The following is a 15,286-nucleotide window of genomic DNA, read 5'->3' on the forward strand; positions in this document are numbered from 1 at the left end:
GACTGATTTAGCTGCAGGCGCAGGCTACCTTCGATGTCCAAAGCTATTAGTGATTCCTGTACCACTAAAGCACTGCTCCAGGGTACCCATTTCCCTGCATTAATGTCTACCTTTTAACCACAGCAAATCAAAAACGTATTCTAATACCACTGCCTACCTTACTGCGCTTTCAAAATAACATGGTTTACAGTGCTGGGGGGCTTTTTGATAGCCAGAAATGAAATAGATAGAAACATGCCACTTGCCTTGTACATTTAAAAGCAGAACAGTTTATTATTAAGAACAAGAATATCAAACAATAGAGAAGAAGAAAAAAAGTTCATCAGTTTCATAAATTGGTTTCACTGCAGTTTGACCACTGACAAGCTTTTAGCACAGAAAGAATGATTTATTAAGCTTGACGGTTCTTTCATTTAATCTTATTCCTCTACTTATTTTTTTCCATCATGTAAATATAGAACTGCTCTGCTTCAACCAGAGACCACAACAGTAGTTATTAAGAGGATATTCAAAGGGGGATTTCCAAGTGTTTATAAAGTGCTTTATGGCCCCCCTGTTTTGTCCTCTTCACAAAGGTAGTGGGTCCAGTGAGTCCAATTATGATCAGGGATTTATTTATTTTTTATTGCCAGTCGAAGGTGCGCTTTACCAGCCTGAAGAAGGTTCGGTTGTGTTCCTGCAGGTAGGAGCGGAGCTGCTGGAGCACAGTGCTGTTGACTGCAGGGTGAGGACGTCCCTTGGACTCATGGAGACAGCGCTCCCGCCCGTCACTTCGGATGCAGTAGAACCCCTTGGTCTGGTTGAAGTAGAAGTTGGAGGATACTATCCTAGGTGGGAGGTTGAGGAAGCGCTCCACCTTCTGAAGCTCCGGCAAAGGGTCACGGATCAGAGCGTCCCCGTCCACTATGTGGATCTGCTTCAGTGGGAAGTGGCGCAGCCAGTTGCGCATGTGGACGTCGTACAGACTCCGCTGAATTGCCTTGTAGCGGACGTTCAGGGCTCCATTACGCACCAGCAGGTTCTCGATGGCTTGCACCGGCTTGTGATTCTCCAGCCGGTTGAAGTACACCTGGGTGTAGTCGGATATGACCCGCTCAGCCGGGTCCCGCAAGATCAGGAGCAGCTTTATAGATGAGTTCATGGCACAGATGCGTTCTGGTGCGAGGGCGGACGTGAAGTAACCCGGAGTTTTCTCCACTGTGATCTGGTGTGGATACGAGAAGGGCATCAAGTCGCGGTACCACTCGAAGCCTTTGGCATAGTTCTCATCCCAATCAAAGAAGTGCACCTCGGTGGCGGCGGCGGCGACTTCTGGGTGTATGTCGAGCATCTCCAACAACGCTCTCGTGCCCCCTTTGCGTACCCCGATAATTATGCTATGAGGTGCTCGTTTGCTGGTTCCTGGGGGTGGAGATGTGGTCCCATCTTCGGAAACGTTGGTTGATAGTCCAGGGTCAAGGCCCATGGGATCCACACCAAACCCTGCCTGGATGAGCTCAGGTGGGGCAGCGTACGTCTGGAGAACCAGAAAAAAGGCGGACGCTAGAAAAGAAGCCATGAAGAAGACGAAGGAGGATCGGACACAAGCGAAGAGACAGGAGCCAGAAAGGAGGCAGTGGTTTAGCTGTGGACCAGATCTGTCTCTCCAAGCTCAGCAGTAACAAGAGCGGTGCGAAAAGCAGTCTTTGTCTGCCATTGAATTGGAATTGGAGGAGGAGGAAGAATCATCTGCAGTCCACAGCACATCTGTAGGCAAGAACAAAGACAAAAAAAAAAAGAAGAAAAGGCTTTCAGATTTCAGTCATATAAAGCAAAATGAATGTCTGTATTATACTGAAATGGCACTTTCCTCATTTCCCCGAAAAAAGCAATCCAGCCATAAATACAACCCATGTCTGTTATAAGTGTATCATCTCAAAAGGATAATCTTGATTCATCTTTCTTTGAGTCTCTTTTCATCTTCCCTCTTCCCATCTGCTTTCTCTTCTCACTCTATAAAGTCACTTTCAATTGATACTGTAATTTCTCCGGCTGAAAAACATTTAGCCAGGCAGCTCATCAGAAAACGTGGCTGCGATATATGCGAGCATGGCTCAAGGCCAAAAAGACTGGAGGCCTGAGTGCTTTGTCTTCTTTTGGCAGTTCAAAATCTACACCTGAATCAATGCACTTAACCCTCCCGCCCCTGCAAAAGAGCATTACAATCATGGCGGCCAGAGGCACATAAATACAAATTTATTGCAGGAAATCAAATGGGTTCCCACTTCGAGGTGACTTTGATTTCCTACACACCCTGAGAAAGATCAATAGTGCAGCTGTGAGATTCAACAAACAAGGAGAGGGATTCGGGGTGTTAACTTTGACTTGTACTGTTCCAGAAGGGCCCTTCACAGAGCATGAGACAACTCCAACCCTTTTAAATGTTGATATATCTGAATGTTTTATTTTCATACATATATGTGTATATACAGCAGCAAGCTGCTATGAAAACATAGAGGAGCAAATATTTTAAATGTCACAGCAATAATTTAAAAACCAAAACTCTTCTGATGCCCAGACAAGGAAAAGCCAGAGCTGTTGCTTGCTCTGCAGCAAGTCAAAACAAAAAGGCCCGGCAATGCAAACACCCCAGTTTCAACAGCAAAGGTCAGGGTAAGGTAACCCAAACAAGCAGATATTCTCCGCATTGGAACACGAGTTCTATCTTGCGTGCACGCAGTAGACAGGAGAGGTGTTTTCTTTGTATTACTCATCTGTTGTGTTGTAGCTCACAAATGGGATCCGGATGCTTTGAGTACGTTTATGAAAGTTGTCTATTCCTCATCTGAACGTTTTGATGGGATTCAAATATGTTGGGGGTAATTTTCGGACCACTAAGACACAGAAATCCTTGTTCAGTCTCTGCAGATGGTATTTACTGTAATGCCATCTATCGGGGTTCACAGTAAAAGTGCATTATTATACTTAATTGGATCTCTTATTTATTTGATGGCATTGGGGAGGCTGTAATTCTTACTATTTTAAAGAAAATGTATAAAAAGTCCTGGCTGTATTCTATGTACGCTAGAAATGTACACCCAAAGAAAAATGTTTCTGGGACACATTTCAACCATTAAGTATACTAATAATAACTAATGTGACAATGTGAAGCCACACATTCAATTACTGGTGTGTATTTCATTTTAGGATGTACACAAAGGAGGAACATTTAAAACCCAATATTTGACACATTTTAGATCTATAAATTATTAACATCCTTAAAAGATGCACACGACTGAAGCCTGTTTGGGGAGGAACAGGAAGGACCGACATTTTGACTTTGTTGGTGTCTTTGTTATTGAAGTGTGTGTGCTGTCATCAAGCCAAGCTCTAAAGTATTGTTTTAGCCTCTCGGGAGAAGCTGATGTAGATTTTAAACAACTGCTGATTTGTTTGGGACTGCCGAAATTCTAGCAGTGAACGAGTCATGGCGTATACCTTTAATTTCATAATACATTTCAAATTGGTGTCACGCTTCTGATTGTACATTTCAACATTTCAACTCCAAGGCAGGGAAACACTATTCTTCCCCCACTTTACCAGTAAATCAGACAAAACCCATTAAATAAATGCATTTTTAATAAAACACACAGCATCTAAATAGTGTCTAACATAAGGCCGGCGGCCAAAAAGAAAGAGGTTCCAATTCAGACAAACCGCCATAGAAAGTCAGACAGAGTTTGTTAAAACTGTAGCACCTGTAACGTTTATTATTTACCTGTAACATTTATTATTTTCATGAAATCACTACACGTTACACTGACTTTTACTGAAACACTAAGCTCCAACTCCTCACTTTATTGAAACTAATTGTGTTCTTATCCACTGCTCATTTCTTTTTCTTATCTGATCCCTCATCTTCCACCTGCCTTTGCATCAAAGGCTCGACTCCCGGGCTCAATTTGCGGGTTGGTGCAATATCAGCACTTCCACATTTCCATTGCTTCTCGCATCTTTTTGAAAAGGTGTTGGAGGCTGAAATTCTTTCTTTTTTTTTTTTTATTTAATCTTGATGGAACAAAAGTTTCAATAAGATGCAATCTATTTGAAATTCCTGAAACAGGAGTTTATGATTTACACGCCCTCTGGACCCTTTGCTTCCAATCTGATTGACTTTAGTAAACCTGGAGGGATGGTCTGTGCCTTTTCCATGTGACCACTTATTGTTTCAAAGAGGATCAAAGCTTGATAACTAAAATATGTAAGACATGTTCTTGTATAAAAAGTAACATTTTGTTGAACAATTTAAGAAAGCACAAGTCACTCTGCAAGAATATTTTATATATATATATATTGATTAAAAAGTGTAATTAATGTGTGTATATCTGTCAGATTTCCTTTATGAAATACATGCACTTAATCCTGAGTGCTTTTTCCGACCAACCGTTATAATTAATTCTCAGCTTGTGCCTCTACTCCGCCTTGAGTACAATTTAATCACATAAGTCGTCCCTCTAATGAAGTGATTGTGAGAGTGTAACTACTAATGTGCACGCACACTTCTGTGATGTCACCAGTGGCCTTTCTCTCACCTCACAGAGGCTTTCAGCCATATAACGGCGGTGACACGTGCTCCCGCCCCCTGCTCCACGCTGCGATCTGAGGGCCGGGTTCGGGCCGGGGCCGGCGCAGGAGGGCCGACCTGCCCCGCAGAGCCCGGGGTTGTGCAACAAGGCACTTATGTGCTGTGACAGGCGCGCCTGCCTGTCAGTGTTTCCCTGGCAGAGAGCTGCCAAGTCCAATGCTAACAGCCAGGCAGCCAGACGAGCTTTCTGTCTCATCCAATTCCCCCCACTCCTCTCGCTGCTCGTCGCCACCTGGAAGGAGCATTGTTTCCCATTCCACCGGGTCCTATTGCTTTATTCAGCACTTGACGCATATCTTTCGAGCTTTTCATTCGGTGCGCGGAGGCCGCGTTATCTGGCAGACCATTTGACCAAGAATGTTTCCCCTGGTTGGTGGAAGGTTATTTAGTGCAATTCAGCGGGGAAAGTGAATGTTTCCGTTCGGTGTCTCACGGGTGGGATGTAGCATCTGTGTGCTACTTCACAGCAACGCCATCTGGATTCAAATCACAGCTCTGGGCAGTCTTTTGCTCCTTGAGTTTGCATGTTTTACATCGGGTCATTTCCTTCAGGCACTCTCGAGCTGAATCATCATCATCTCTTGAGTGTGAAGGTTTGGTCAGCCACGGTGAAGTTAGGTCATAGCTGGTGAACATACAGTGTTTTATTTCACTTAACGCCGCAGTTCTGCGTTTATCACTTCAAAAATGATTTTAATGCTTTATACACTGATCAGCCATAATATTATGGTAGAACCATGTGTAACACATAGATTCACAGTGTAATCTGATAATTTAAAAAAACATGTATCTGAAATAGCATTAAAGTTGCATTAGCTACAGTAAGACATCTGTTGGGTTTGACCACACAGACAAAACCCTTCACTCCCCATGTCGCTGGTTCACTTTTTCTTACTTGGACCACTTTTGATAGATAATGATAACTCCAGGCTTCTAACACATGAGCTTTGAGGACAAATGTTTCATTTGCTAAGCTGCACAGTGTTATATATAGTGTGCAACACTGGTTCAGAAACCCCTTCGAATCCAGGCTCTGGGGGCTTTTCCTTTGAGCAGTTTGCACCTTCTCTGTGCGTGCATGTTTTTTTTTTTTTTTTTCCAGGTACTATAGTTTCCTTCCCCCAGTCTGAACACATTCATGTTAGGAGAAGTGGTGACTGAAGGTGTGAACGTGGTTGTCTCTCTCAGTTTGCTCTGTGGTGGACCGGTGACCTGTTCAGGGTGTACTCTGCTGGGATTGGCTCCTGCCCCCTGCTTCCCTATGTTGACTAACGTACAAAAGAAGAATGCGGATGGATGTTCACTTCATGCCAAGTATATTCCACCCACAAACAGGTGCCATGACAAAGATATAATTGGTGTTATTCAATCGACTCAGTGGTGTACAGTGTACAGCTCTCATTTCACTATCTGTGCGAGGCCTTGCTTATTGCCGCACTTGTTATATGACACTCTTTAAGGTTCACAAAGATGCTTTTCAGTGAGTCGAAGTGCCATTCATTATCGTCATCAAAATATGGCTTTAGTTATACTAAAAATGCTAATAAGTAATTTTATTAAATTTTTTTCAATCTTTGATTTGAACTTAAATTAAGGAAAAATACAAAAAAAAAATCAATACAAAAACACAAAGAATCGTGTGTTGCAGTTGTGGTTTTTTGTGTTTCTGTAATTGTTTGATCACCGTGCTTTATGCAGGTTATGACATGACTGTAACACCATGGTGAAAGGGGTACAGCGGCTGATTACACCCCTCTTTCTTGTATGACGTGTTTGAGTTTATGTTGATAAAGTTGTAAGTTACAATACAAAGTCGCAGGCATCGCCTTGTCTGCGCAACATTAATGTCCTTTTAAGGGCAACAGAAAGTTTCCCCTAACAAAGAATCCTTGGTAAATAAAGGGCAATAAAACTATTTTACATTGTTCCAAACACTTGTGTCTAAACCAGTGACTTGGACAAGTAACTTTAATCTGATTACTGGAAATAGTAACACGCTGAAAAAAGTGGTCATATGAGAGTAATGCGTTACTAAGTAACGCGTTACTGGCGTCACTGTTAGGGAGTAGACTGTGTTATTTGTTCCTCACCACGTGGAATGATGACAATGCAGATTCACAGCTGTAGGTAGAGCCAAACATTGTGGGAATGTGATGCATCACTGTCTGCAGCAGAGCGGAATTAGCTGCAGTTATTATCTTTTGTCCAAAAACTGATAACATCTCACACAGACTGTTACAGTGCAACATTTTCCTCTAGGTCAATTAATTCCCTTTTTTGTTGTTCTCCCTCGTGAATTTCGAGGAAAAACTCCCTTTAAAATCTAAGTTTTGGTCTCATAATGCAGTTTCAAATGGGAAATTGTCACCAGAACTAGACTCTCATGATACATTAGGCAGAAGTGGTTTTGTGCTGGTTGGAGGAGGAACGAATGCAAATTGCTCCACCATTTTCTTCTACCAGCCAACCTTGGAGCACATCATTAATACACCAAATCTGACCTCATTGGATTCTGGCCATAATATGATCTGTCTAGTTCTCTCTTGGTACCACAGTCAACACCACATACATGCGTATGTAGAAATTATTCTCATGACTGTGAGTTATTTTGAATGCAAGAAAAAAGATTACAATGGTATCATTTATGCCCTTCACATAAGCAAGAAATACCTGCTGAAATACTTTTTTTCCACTCCAACTCTAGGTTTAATGAGACACAGAATGAGGGGTGACTAAATCGAGATTGGGAGATAAGACCACATTTTAACCGAATTATCTTTGCATGCATTAGACCTGCGAGCGTCCACTCGTGCTCAAGATGCCTCCCCCGCCTCGCACGCTGGGATATTCTCCATCCTCACTGTGACCCTGATTATGAACAAGTGGGTATGGAAATTGAACTTGCTAGCGCTGAAAAGCATGGCTGCTGAGATAACAAAAGTCTATACCGCATTCCCTCTTCAACCTCCGATACTGAACCTCCACGCACGCAGACGAGAGCCGCACTCGCCGACCATTATCCGGGCTTTAAAACTCGTCTGGCAGCGCAGTAGAAGTGCTGCCTGTACTTGCCTGAGCAGACCGTGCAGCCAACAGCATATCTGCACTATTCATTATATCTCACCAGGCTAAGAGGAGGGCGCCACAGGTTCCTGGAGCAGCGGGGAGCCAGGTTCTCACTAATTAACCCAAACAGCCGCCTCTATACATCTACAGAACAAACCCCCATTCATATTCAACAGGCCCCCTGCCAGCTCCAGTGGCGGGCAGCAGGTATTGTACAGGGCAGCTTGTTTTTTTGTTTTTTTTAATGGATGATCATTAGAGATGTTGCTACAAAATTATTATTAGAGCAATAAAGCTTGATTACAAAGGGTGCTTTTGCTATTAAATAGATTCAATTGAGGGAGTTAAACACAATAATCACTGTGACTACGTGTTAAAACTTTATTAGTATTTGTTTTATATCCTGGTTTGCCTTTATTCTGCATGTATCGCTTTTCCTCTTGGCTCACTTCCCAGTTCGACAATCTCTTACGATAGACCCTAAATGAGTGGTGTCAAACATAAGGCCTGCGGGCCAAAACCGGCCTCCTCAAAAATAGGCAAATTGTTAAAAATTTCAAGAAGACATTGATTTATTTTTTTTGAGATTTCCTAAGAGTAGCTGATGAAACAAAACACTGAGATCTGAGCTGAGATATTGCTGATGCTGCCATGAAAACAAGCTACTTCGTTGCTATCAAACTAGCCTCAAAAGCCTGTCAGGGTGAGTTTTTAAAAACATGCGTAATGCAACCGCTATAGAAGACATTTTCTTGACATTTCACTTTATTTTGCGGCAGAAATGTCATTATAATCGGCTTTATGTTGAAAACCCCTAACCCTCAGTAGTAATTTCTGGGGTTTTGCCCCGCAAAAAAATTACATTTTCATCACGTATACTCTCGCCACGATAAAGAACAACGTGAAACTTAAAATTTAAAAGTTTTTAATGACACTATTTTACCGGTCCGGCCCACTCGAGGTGAACGTGGGCTGAATGTGGTCCCTGAATTAAAATGTGTTCGACATCCCAGACCTAAACCTTCCACCTCAAAATCCATCAAACTCCTTTACCTTCGCTCCATTTTCCCTCTGAAGGAAAATACAGTAAAGTGGGAGAAACATTGGAAACTGCAGTCTTTTCTCTTCAGTAGCCTCTCAAATATAAAGTACAATATATTCACACACACACACACACACACACACACACACACACACACACACACACACACACACACACACACACACACACACACACACACTCTGAAACTTCCCTCTCACATACAGGATCAGCTTTAAATTATAGATGCATTTCGTTTCGCAGTGGGATTCCGAGCTCACATTATTAATTTCTGTTACAACAAGTTAAGGTTTCAGATCCTCTCAGAGGAGAAAGATCATCTTTTTCTCCCTGCTCAGCCTTGCACTTATTGATACGGTGATATTTCTCACACACGGAGACGGCACAGAATTAAAATGCGATCGTATTTAGTTCTGGGGAGGAATTAACGTAAGCAACACAATCTACCTACTGTCAAGTCTCCCAGTCAAGCATTTAAAGTAGTCACCACGTGAATAAATAAGGGCTTATCGGTATATTAAGGCCTCCTGGTGATATGTGTGTTGGTTAGCAGCCTTCGAAAAGATTTCTGTTCTCTCAGTTGAGGAATGAGAGATTCAAACTACAGCAGAGGTGACCTTGACTGAGCTGCTGATGCACGAGGTATTTAACCCTGACTGAAGGAGTGAACGCCTCCAGGGCCAAGTGTCAACCCTCTCTGTGTAAAGGTTTTGTAATGGTGCTGCTACTGCAAGGGTGAGCACCACCGACAGGTTGTAAACTACAATCTGTCACAAGGTGCTGTCGGTATGCAACAACTGAAGGCCTCCACATCAACTTCACAATTTAAATGCTGAGAAAACCTGTGAGAAGTGGTGTCATGAGTGAGTCAGGAAGCCGGGATATAGGTTAGTATTTTTGCACTTTGCCCCCAAAGTAAAAGAACTGATGCTCACTAGGTTTTCATATCCATTCATGATTGTTGAAACCCTCACGTCTCTTTTTACACTATCTTCAACTGACTAACTCAGTCTTTCCAACCTTTAAATTTATCAGTTGGTATAATTTCCAGCCGCTCATTCATTTCTCTTTCATCTCCGTTTTATCCAGTGTTGTGTTGTGATCAGGTTTAACCCAGTTTGGCCAACACAGAGTAGAGCGAGTTACATTCAGATTTAGAGTACAATACACACACCTACAGGAAGTTTAGAGTAAGTAACCAATCTAACATGTATTTGATTGTGGGAGTGAGCTGAAATGCCCAAAGAAAACTAGCACATGCACAGGAAGAACGTGCATCATCGCTGCTACACTTGCCCTGCAGGACGGTATTGTGGGGATCCATAGGCACAATAACGTTTCACGTCTACAAAGCAACATTTTGAAAATGATGTAGTAAGCTTGTAGGACCACTAGTGGGCGCTGTTGGTTGTTTTTGTAATGAAACCACACACACTATTGCAGATAACAATACGCAATAAAATTAACAATGGCGAGTACATGGGCAAAACTGCTTCTTTCTTTGGAATTGAATGTTGGCGGCCCAAAATAAAAGGTGAAGGTAATAAAATGTGTATACTAGTCCTCATTTACATGACCACATTTCAAGGTAAAACGCATTGTTTTTGTGTTTTTGTTTCAGAAAAGTTTTGTGTTTGCGCGGCAATGACCGAAACACTGAAACTTATGTAGTTTTTCATGTTGGGCCACTAGAGGGTGCTGCTGTTTGTTTTTGTAATGAAATCACACAAAGATGCACGTAGTGAAGAATCCACAATAAACATTAACAATAGTGATTACACAGACATCCGAATGAACGGACGACAAAGTTGGATTGTTATTACAGTGACTGTCAACTATAAAACTATAAAGTCCCGGGTGAATATAGACTGGCAGTCATGACATTCTGGAGACCGCTATTGTTGTTATTGTCTATCTAGAAGAACTATTTACCACCTACATGATGTGCATGTGCAGTAGTATTTCATCAAAGTTTTGTTTTTCACCGGTTTCCACAGAGATGTGGTCGGAGTGTTGCCAAAAAATTCAGTTTCCCCCCTTTTTCAAAAAGTTCCACCTTAGGAGCTGTTTTCAAAAAGCTGCATTTACAGTGGCTCTGAGCACCACTGTCGTGTAAACGGACACCCAAAACGAATCAAAAGTTTTCCATTTTCACTTGAAAACATGAACATGTAAACAGGGCCTCAGATGATCAAAGAGAAAATGAACTCTTCTCCAGCTTTTCCTTTAATATAACTTTCAATTCCCTAAATAACTGCAATTGTCACTGTGAGATACTGTTGGGATTTTAGATTCAAACCTTTTTACATTTTTATTCAAACATCAATTTTACACTTTCAATCAATGCAGTTGGGACATTTTTTAAATCATGTATGTTTAAAAAAAAAAGTGAAGCATTTTATCAGTGCTTATAATGATTTCCTTTCAAAAAATTTGAACAAAAATGGAAAAGGCAAATATTTCCTGCAGCATTAGCTATTTAGTTTGAATGATTATATTTAGGCTTTAAAAGGGAGGCAACTGTAGTTGTCGATATAATTTTACATTACTTTAGTAAGTCAACCTTTAAGCACATTTTCTAAGCATTGACTTGGCTTTGCAGCCAATGAAACCACACTCATCCAGAATCGGCCTGCAAAATTATGTCATCTCATTTATTGCTCCATTGATTTAAATCCCGAGTGGTACAGAAAAAACATAAAGAAATTGCATTTAGTGAGCAGTTTATGTGATATCCTTGGTGCAAAGCAATGCAGACAGTTCCTGAATTCACCTGTTTAAGGTTGTAATTTGTGATTATATTGAACTGCGGAGAATTTACAAAGTGGGGGATGTATTATTTAACGTGCCCTCACGGATATAAATGGAAGGCACATAATAATACGATGTCGGTGCCAAACTGTGGAGTTCAACAGCGCCACAAAGTGCAAACAGTTGAATTAATAGGCCTATGAAACAGTTTCAACAAAAAAAGTGATAGTGGAGGATTTAAAGCAGGGCGGTGTAGACATGGAAGACTATTATGTGTACCTAATAAATTAACCTTTGTGTAATTCACAGCATTGTTATTGGACTTTACATCACATTAATATTCTCCTCTGGGGCCACCTGGTGGATAGCCATCTCCAGCTAATTTCATCTCATTTCAGCATCTTGTGTTCACAAGTTGCATCAAATTTGAAGAGATAAACAAGACGGAGAAGATGAAAACAGACATGGGCAGCATTGAAATTGATTTAATCAAAACGGATATTCTGTAAAGACGCTCTGAAAGGAACCGGGCAAATACAGGGAGCCATTGGAATTGGTGATAAATGAGTGGATTGCAAATTACTGCGTTCAGTTAGTATCATAGAAGTCATCAGTCTTATAAACAGCCAATTTAAATGGAGAAAATTACACATGAGAAACATATAAAAGCGAGTTGTCGGAGGTGATAAGACGGAGAATAATTGGCAAGCAGAGTCAAGGTAAAGACTACAAGACCATTTCCGAGCAGCTTGATGTTTCAGCGACTATAGCTGCTCATGTTTGAATTTGATGGGTTCATGGTAATGAGAGCAAATCTCTTTAAAAGGTAATGCAAGATTGAACAGCGGGGCAGTTGGAATGGGGGGGGTAAAACAGAATTAATCTCATCTTAACGAGCTTTATGTACTTTGAGAAGTTGGCTGAAAGACTCTATACTTAAAAAAAAATATGAACAAAGTCCAAAAAGTCTTTGGTAAAATATATCTTGACAATTCCTCTGAGAATATGTCAAATTAAACAAATTAGAGTGTTTTTATTTTTTTTTTGTAAACTGCTTGGCTCTGTGTTCACTGAGGAGAACAGAAGCTGCGCTCATCAGATTCGAAGAGGCTGTAGTTACCTTCAATCTCCTAAATCTCTTCTAAAGCTTTAATCGACAAAGACTCACTATTTAGTTTAGGTTCTTGTTGCTATACAGGTTTACTCTCTCTCTCTCTCTCTCTCGCCTTCCTCTCATCCTTCGTCTTCGTTACTGTGACCACGGAGTGACGTGAGACTTTGCCGCAGTGTGTCCCGAGTTGCTCTCATTAGTGCTTTCACGCGGACTTTGTGGTAGTTTCAAGACCACCTGGAGATGTTAGAGTAAACCTGTTGACCCCAAGACGGTGGGACAGAAATGTTATCATCTCTCACCTCAGCAAGAGTCACCATTTTAATTTTGCAGTAATTTTTTTTAATTAAAATTATTTTTTGGTCGCAATTAATGCCCCATTTACACAACAATGTTTCAAATTAAAGCGTTTTTGCAGTTGACACGGCAACGCAGTGTACAATAGGCATTTACAATTTTGCTGTGGTGCACATGCACGGTCGCAGCGCTTCCGAGCCTAAACATTTTTGAAAAATTGTGTTTTCAGTGGCTCTGAGAACTGTTTGTTGTGTAATCAGACACCAAAAATGCGACAAAAGTCTTGCATTTTCACTTGTAATTGGCCCTAAATCTGCAAAGATAGATGAACACTAAACGATACTAATGCTATTGCTGTCACACAGAACAAAGCACTTTTCAGGATTTCTGGATTTTTTTGTTTTACCGTGTACAATTCTCTATACTATACTAGCTCCCTGCAGGTTTCATAGAAATGTGTTTAAGTAAACATTTTTTATTTGAATGTGAATTTTATTGCACTGCAGATGTCTTTAAAATTGGCGTTTGAGGTGAAACTTTATATGAACATCCTAATTTGTCACCGCCTTTCACTGCAGCTGATCAATGTAGAGTTTCTAAAGGCAGCTCTTGGTAATCTCACAATGGATGAGTCCGTTTAAAGATGATTCTTAGAGGAAAATAGAGTTTCATTCAGTTTGGGCAGGTTTTTATCGTGTCGTGTTTACATGTTGAGTTGTCCTCATGCAAAACATCTCAAAATTGTGTGTGTGAGTGAGAATGGATAATTTTGACCAATGGAGTGAGGTGCGTTGCAACTCCAGAAGCATTAAATATTTGCACTATTCAGAGAGAAATTAGCTTTGAAAACCACCTTAAAACAGTCAAAAATGACTAAAAGACTAAAACGGCAAATAAAAGTAGCTAAAAGGGTTAAAATGGGAATAAAATGTCTGCATTTCTTAAATTTATTAATTGCAAAATTAACCACTATTTATTAATAAATACAACAAAATTGGCCAGTTTTTTGGGTTGCCTTAACTTCATAACATAGCCCAATGAAAGTGAAATATATTTTGCACCTCTGTATGAGTTTCACTAGGTAAAAAGTTGGCAAAATGTCTCTTTTGGTCTAAAGAAAGGTTGCAAACCACTGTTATTGTGAGCTATTGCTTCAAAATGTAATGTGTTATTACACTTCTTTTTCTTTGGCAGTGAAATGTCCTGTCTTATTTGCTTCTGTATATTTCTGAGTTTATTGCTAAAGCTCTCGAATATACATGACACTGTATGAAGTGGTGCACCGATATTGAACAAATACTAATATTTTATGAAAAATCAGTCATGCATGAGAAGTCAGGAACATGTAGTATTGTTATATCATACAAGAACAGTATAGTATTTCCTGTAAAAACACTAAATCACACTTTTTCTTTTACAATTTGGCATAAAATAAGTTTTATGAGCAATTTGTATAGACTCAAGAGAAAAACTGTACAAATGTATATTTTATGCTGTGTCAGTCAGAAAGAGGGACGCAACAACCAAGTCCAGCACAATCTGTGCTCGGCGAGCTCTCAGTTTTCACACTGTATTGTGCAGCATTGACGATAAAGTTCATTTTTTTTCGTTTTCTATAAGAGTTTCCTACCTGGAACACCGTCAAAGACAACCCAGTTTCCTAATTCAATTTAGTTTCCAAATTCATTAGCGGGACGCATCACATTAAGGATTATTACCATCTTCTAAGCCAAATCAATTGCTGAACTGGAACAATACATGGTCTGATAGGATGTGCTGGTTGGATAATAGAATCCTTCAATAGACTTTCAACCTTGAGACTCAGAAGTCTGAGAAATGCCAGAACTAGAACAGATCTAATATTGATATCGACAGCTCTGACACCTCTGCAGTATTTCACGCTGTGCAAGCGGAGATGGAGAAACAATATTTCCTTGTTTTGAGGAGACATTACACTGCAGCTCCGACGGTAAGCAATATTTGCCTATTTCTGGAGCTCGTGAGTAAGACAATGACCTAACCCACACCCACATGTCAGCAGAGGCATTCATTAACACACTTGAAGAGGGCTGTTATCTGTCATTTGCTCGTACGCTCAGACACATGTAGCTGCGGGCGCTAATTACAGTGGGTTTTTTTTGTTTCTTTTACTGTTATCATCTATACGTTGAGTTAAACTTCTCCGTGCAGCAGTCTTTACAGCTCGCTTTTTTTTTTTGTGTGTCCCTGTAGAGCAAAGCAGGCTTTTCCAATTACCAATCCTTCTGCCCACCGCCATCTGTGCGCACGTACAACATGAGCCACCTAACTTAAGCCGGCGCCTCGCAAACAAATATATGTTTACACTAAACTGGCACAATGAGAAGAGAAATGTATA

General features: G+C 40.7%; 1 protein-coding gene across 2 annotated transcripts in view; it reads right to left on the minus strand.

The window, feature by feature from the left end:
- Positions 1–249: 249 nt before the first annotated feature.
- hs3st1l1 (heparan sulfate (glucosamine) 3-O-sulfotransferase 1-like1) overlaps positions 250–15,286 on the minus strand; it is a 41,157-nt gene continuing 26,120 nt past the window's right edge. The window contains exon 2 of one of the 2 annotated variants that reach the window (XM_080482129.1): positions 250–1,746. In XM_080482129.1, coding sequence (XP_080338255.1) covers positions 623–1,558 — 936 coding nt within the window. In that variant the 5' untranslated portion in view covers positions 1,559–1,746 and the 3' untranslated portion in view covers positions 250–622. The remainder of the gene's footprint in view (positions 1,747–15,286) is intronic. The other variant, XM_080482130.1, reaches the window with a different exon arrangement.

This window comes from Lipophrys pholis (genome assembly GCF_963383615.2).
Source record: "Lipophrys pholis genome assembly, chromosome: 15".
Classification (NCBI taxonomy): Eukaryota; Metazoa; Chordata; class Actinopteri; order Blenniiformes; family Blenniidae; genus Lipophrys; species Lipophrys pholis.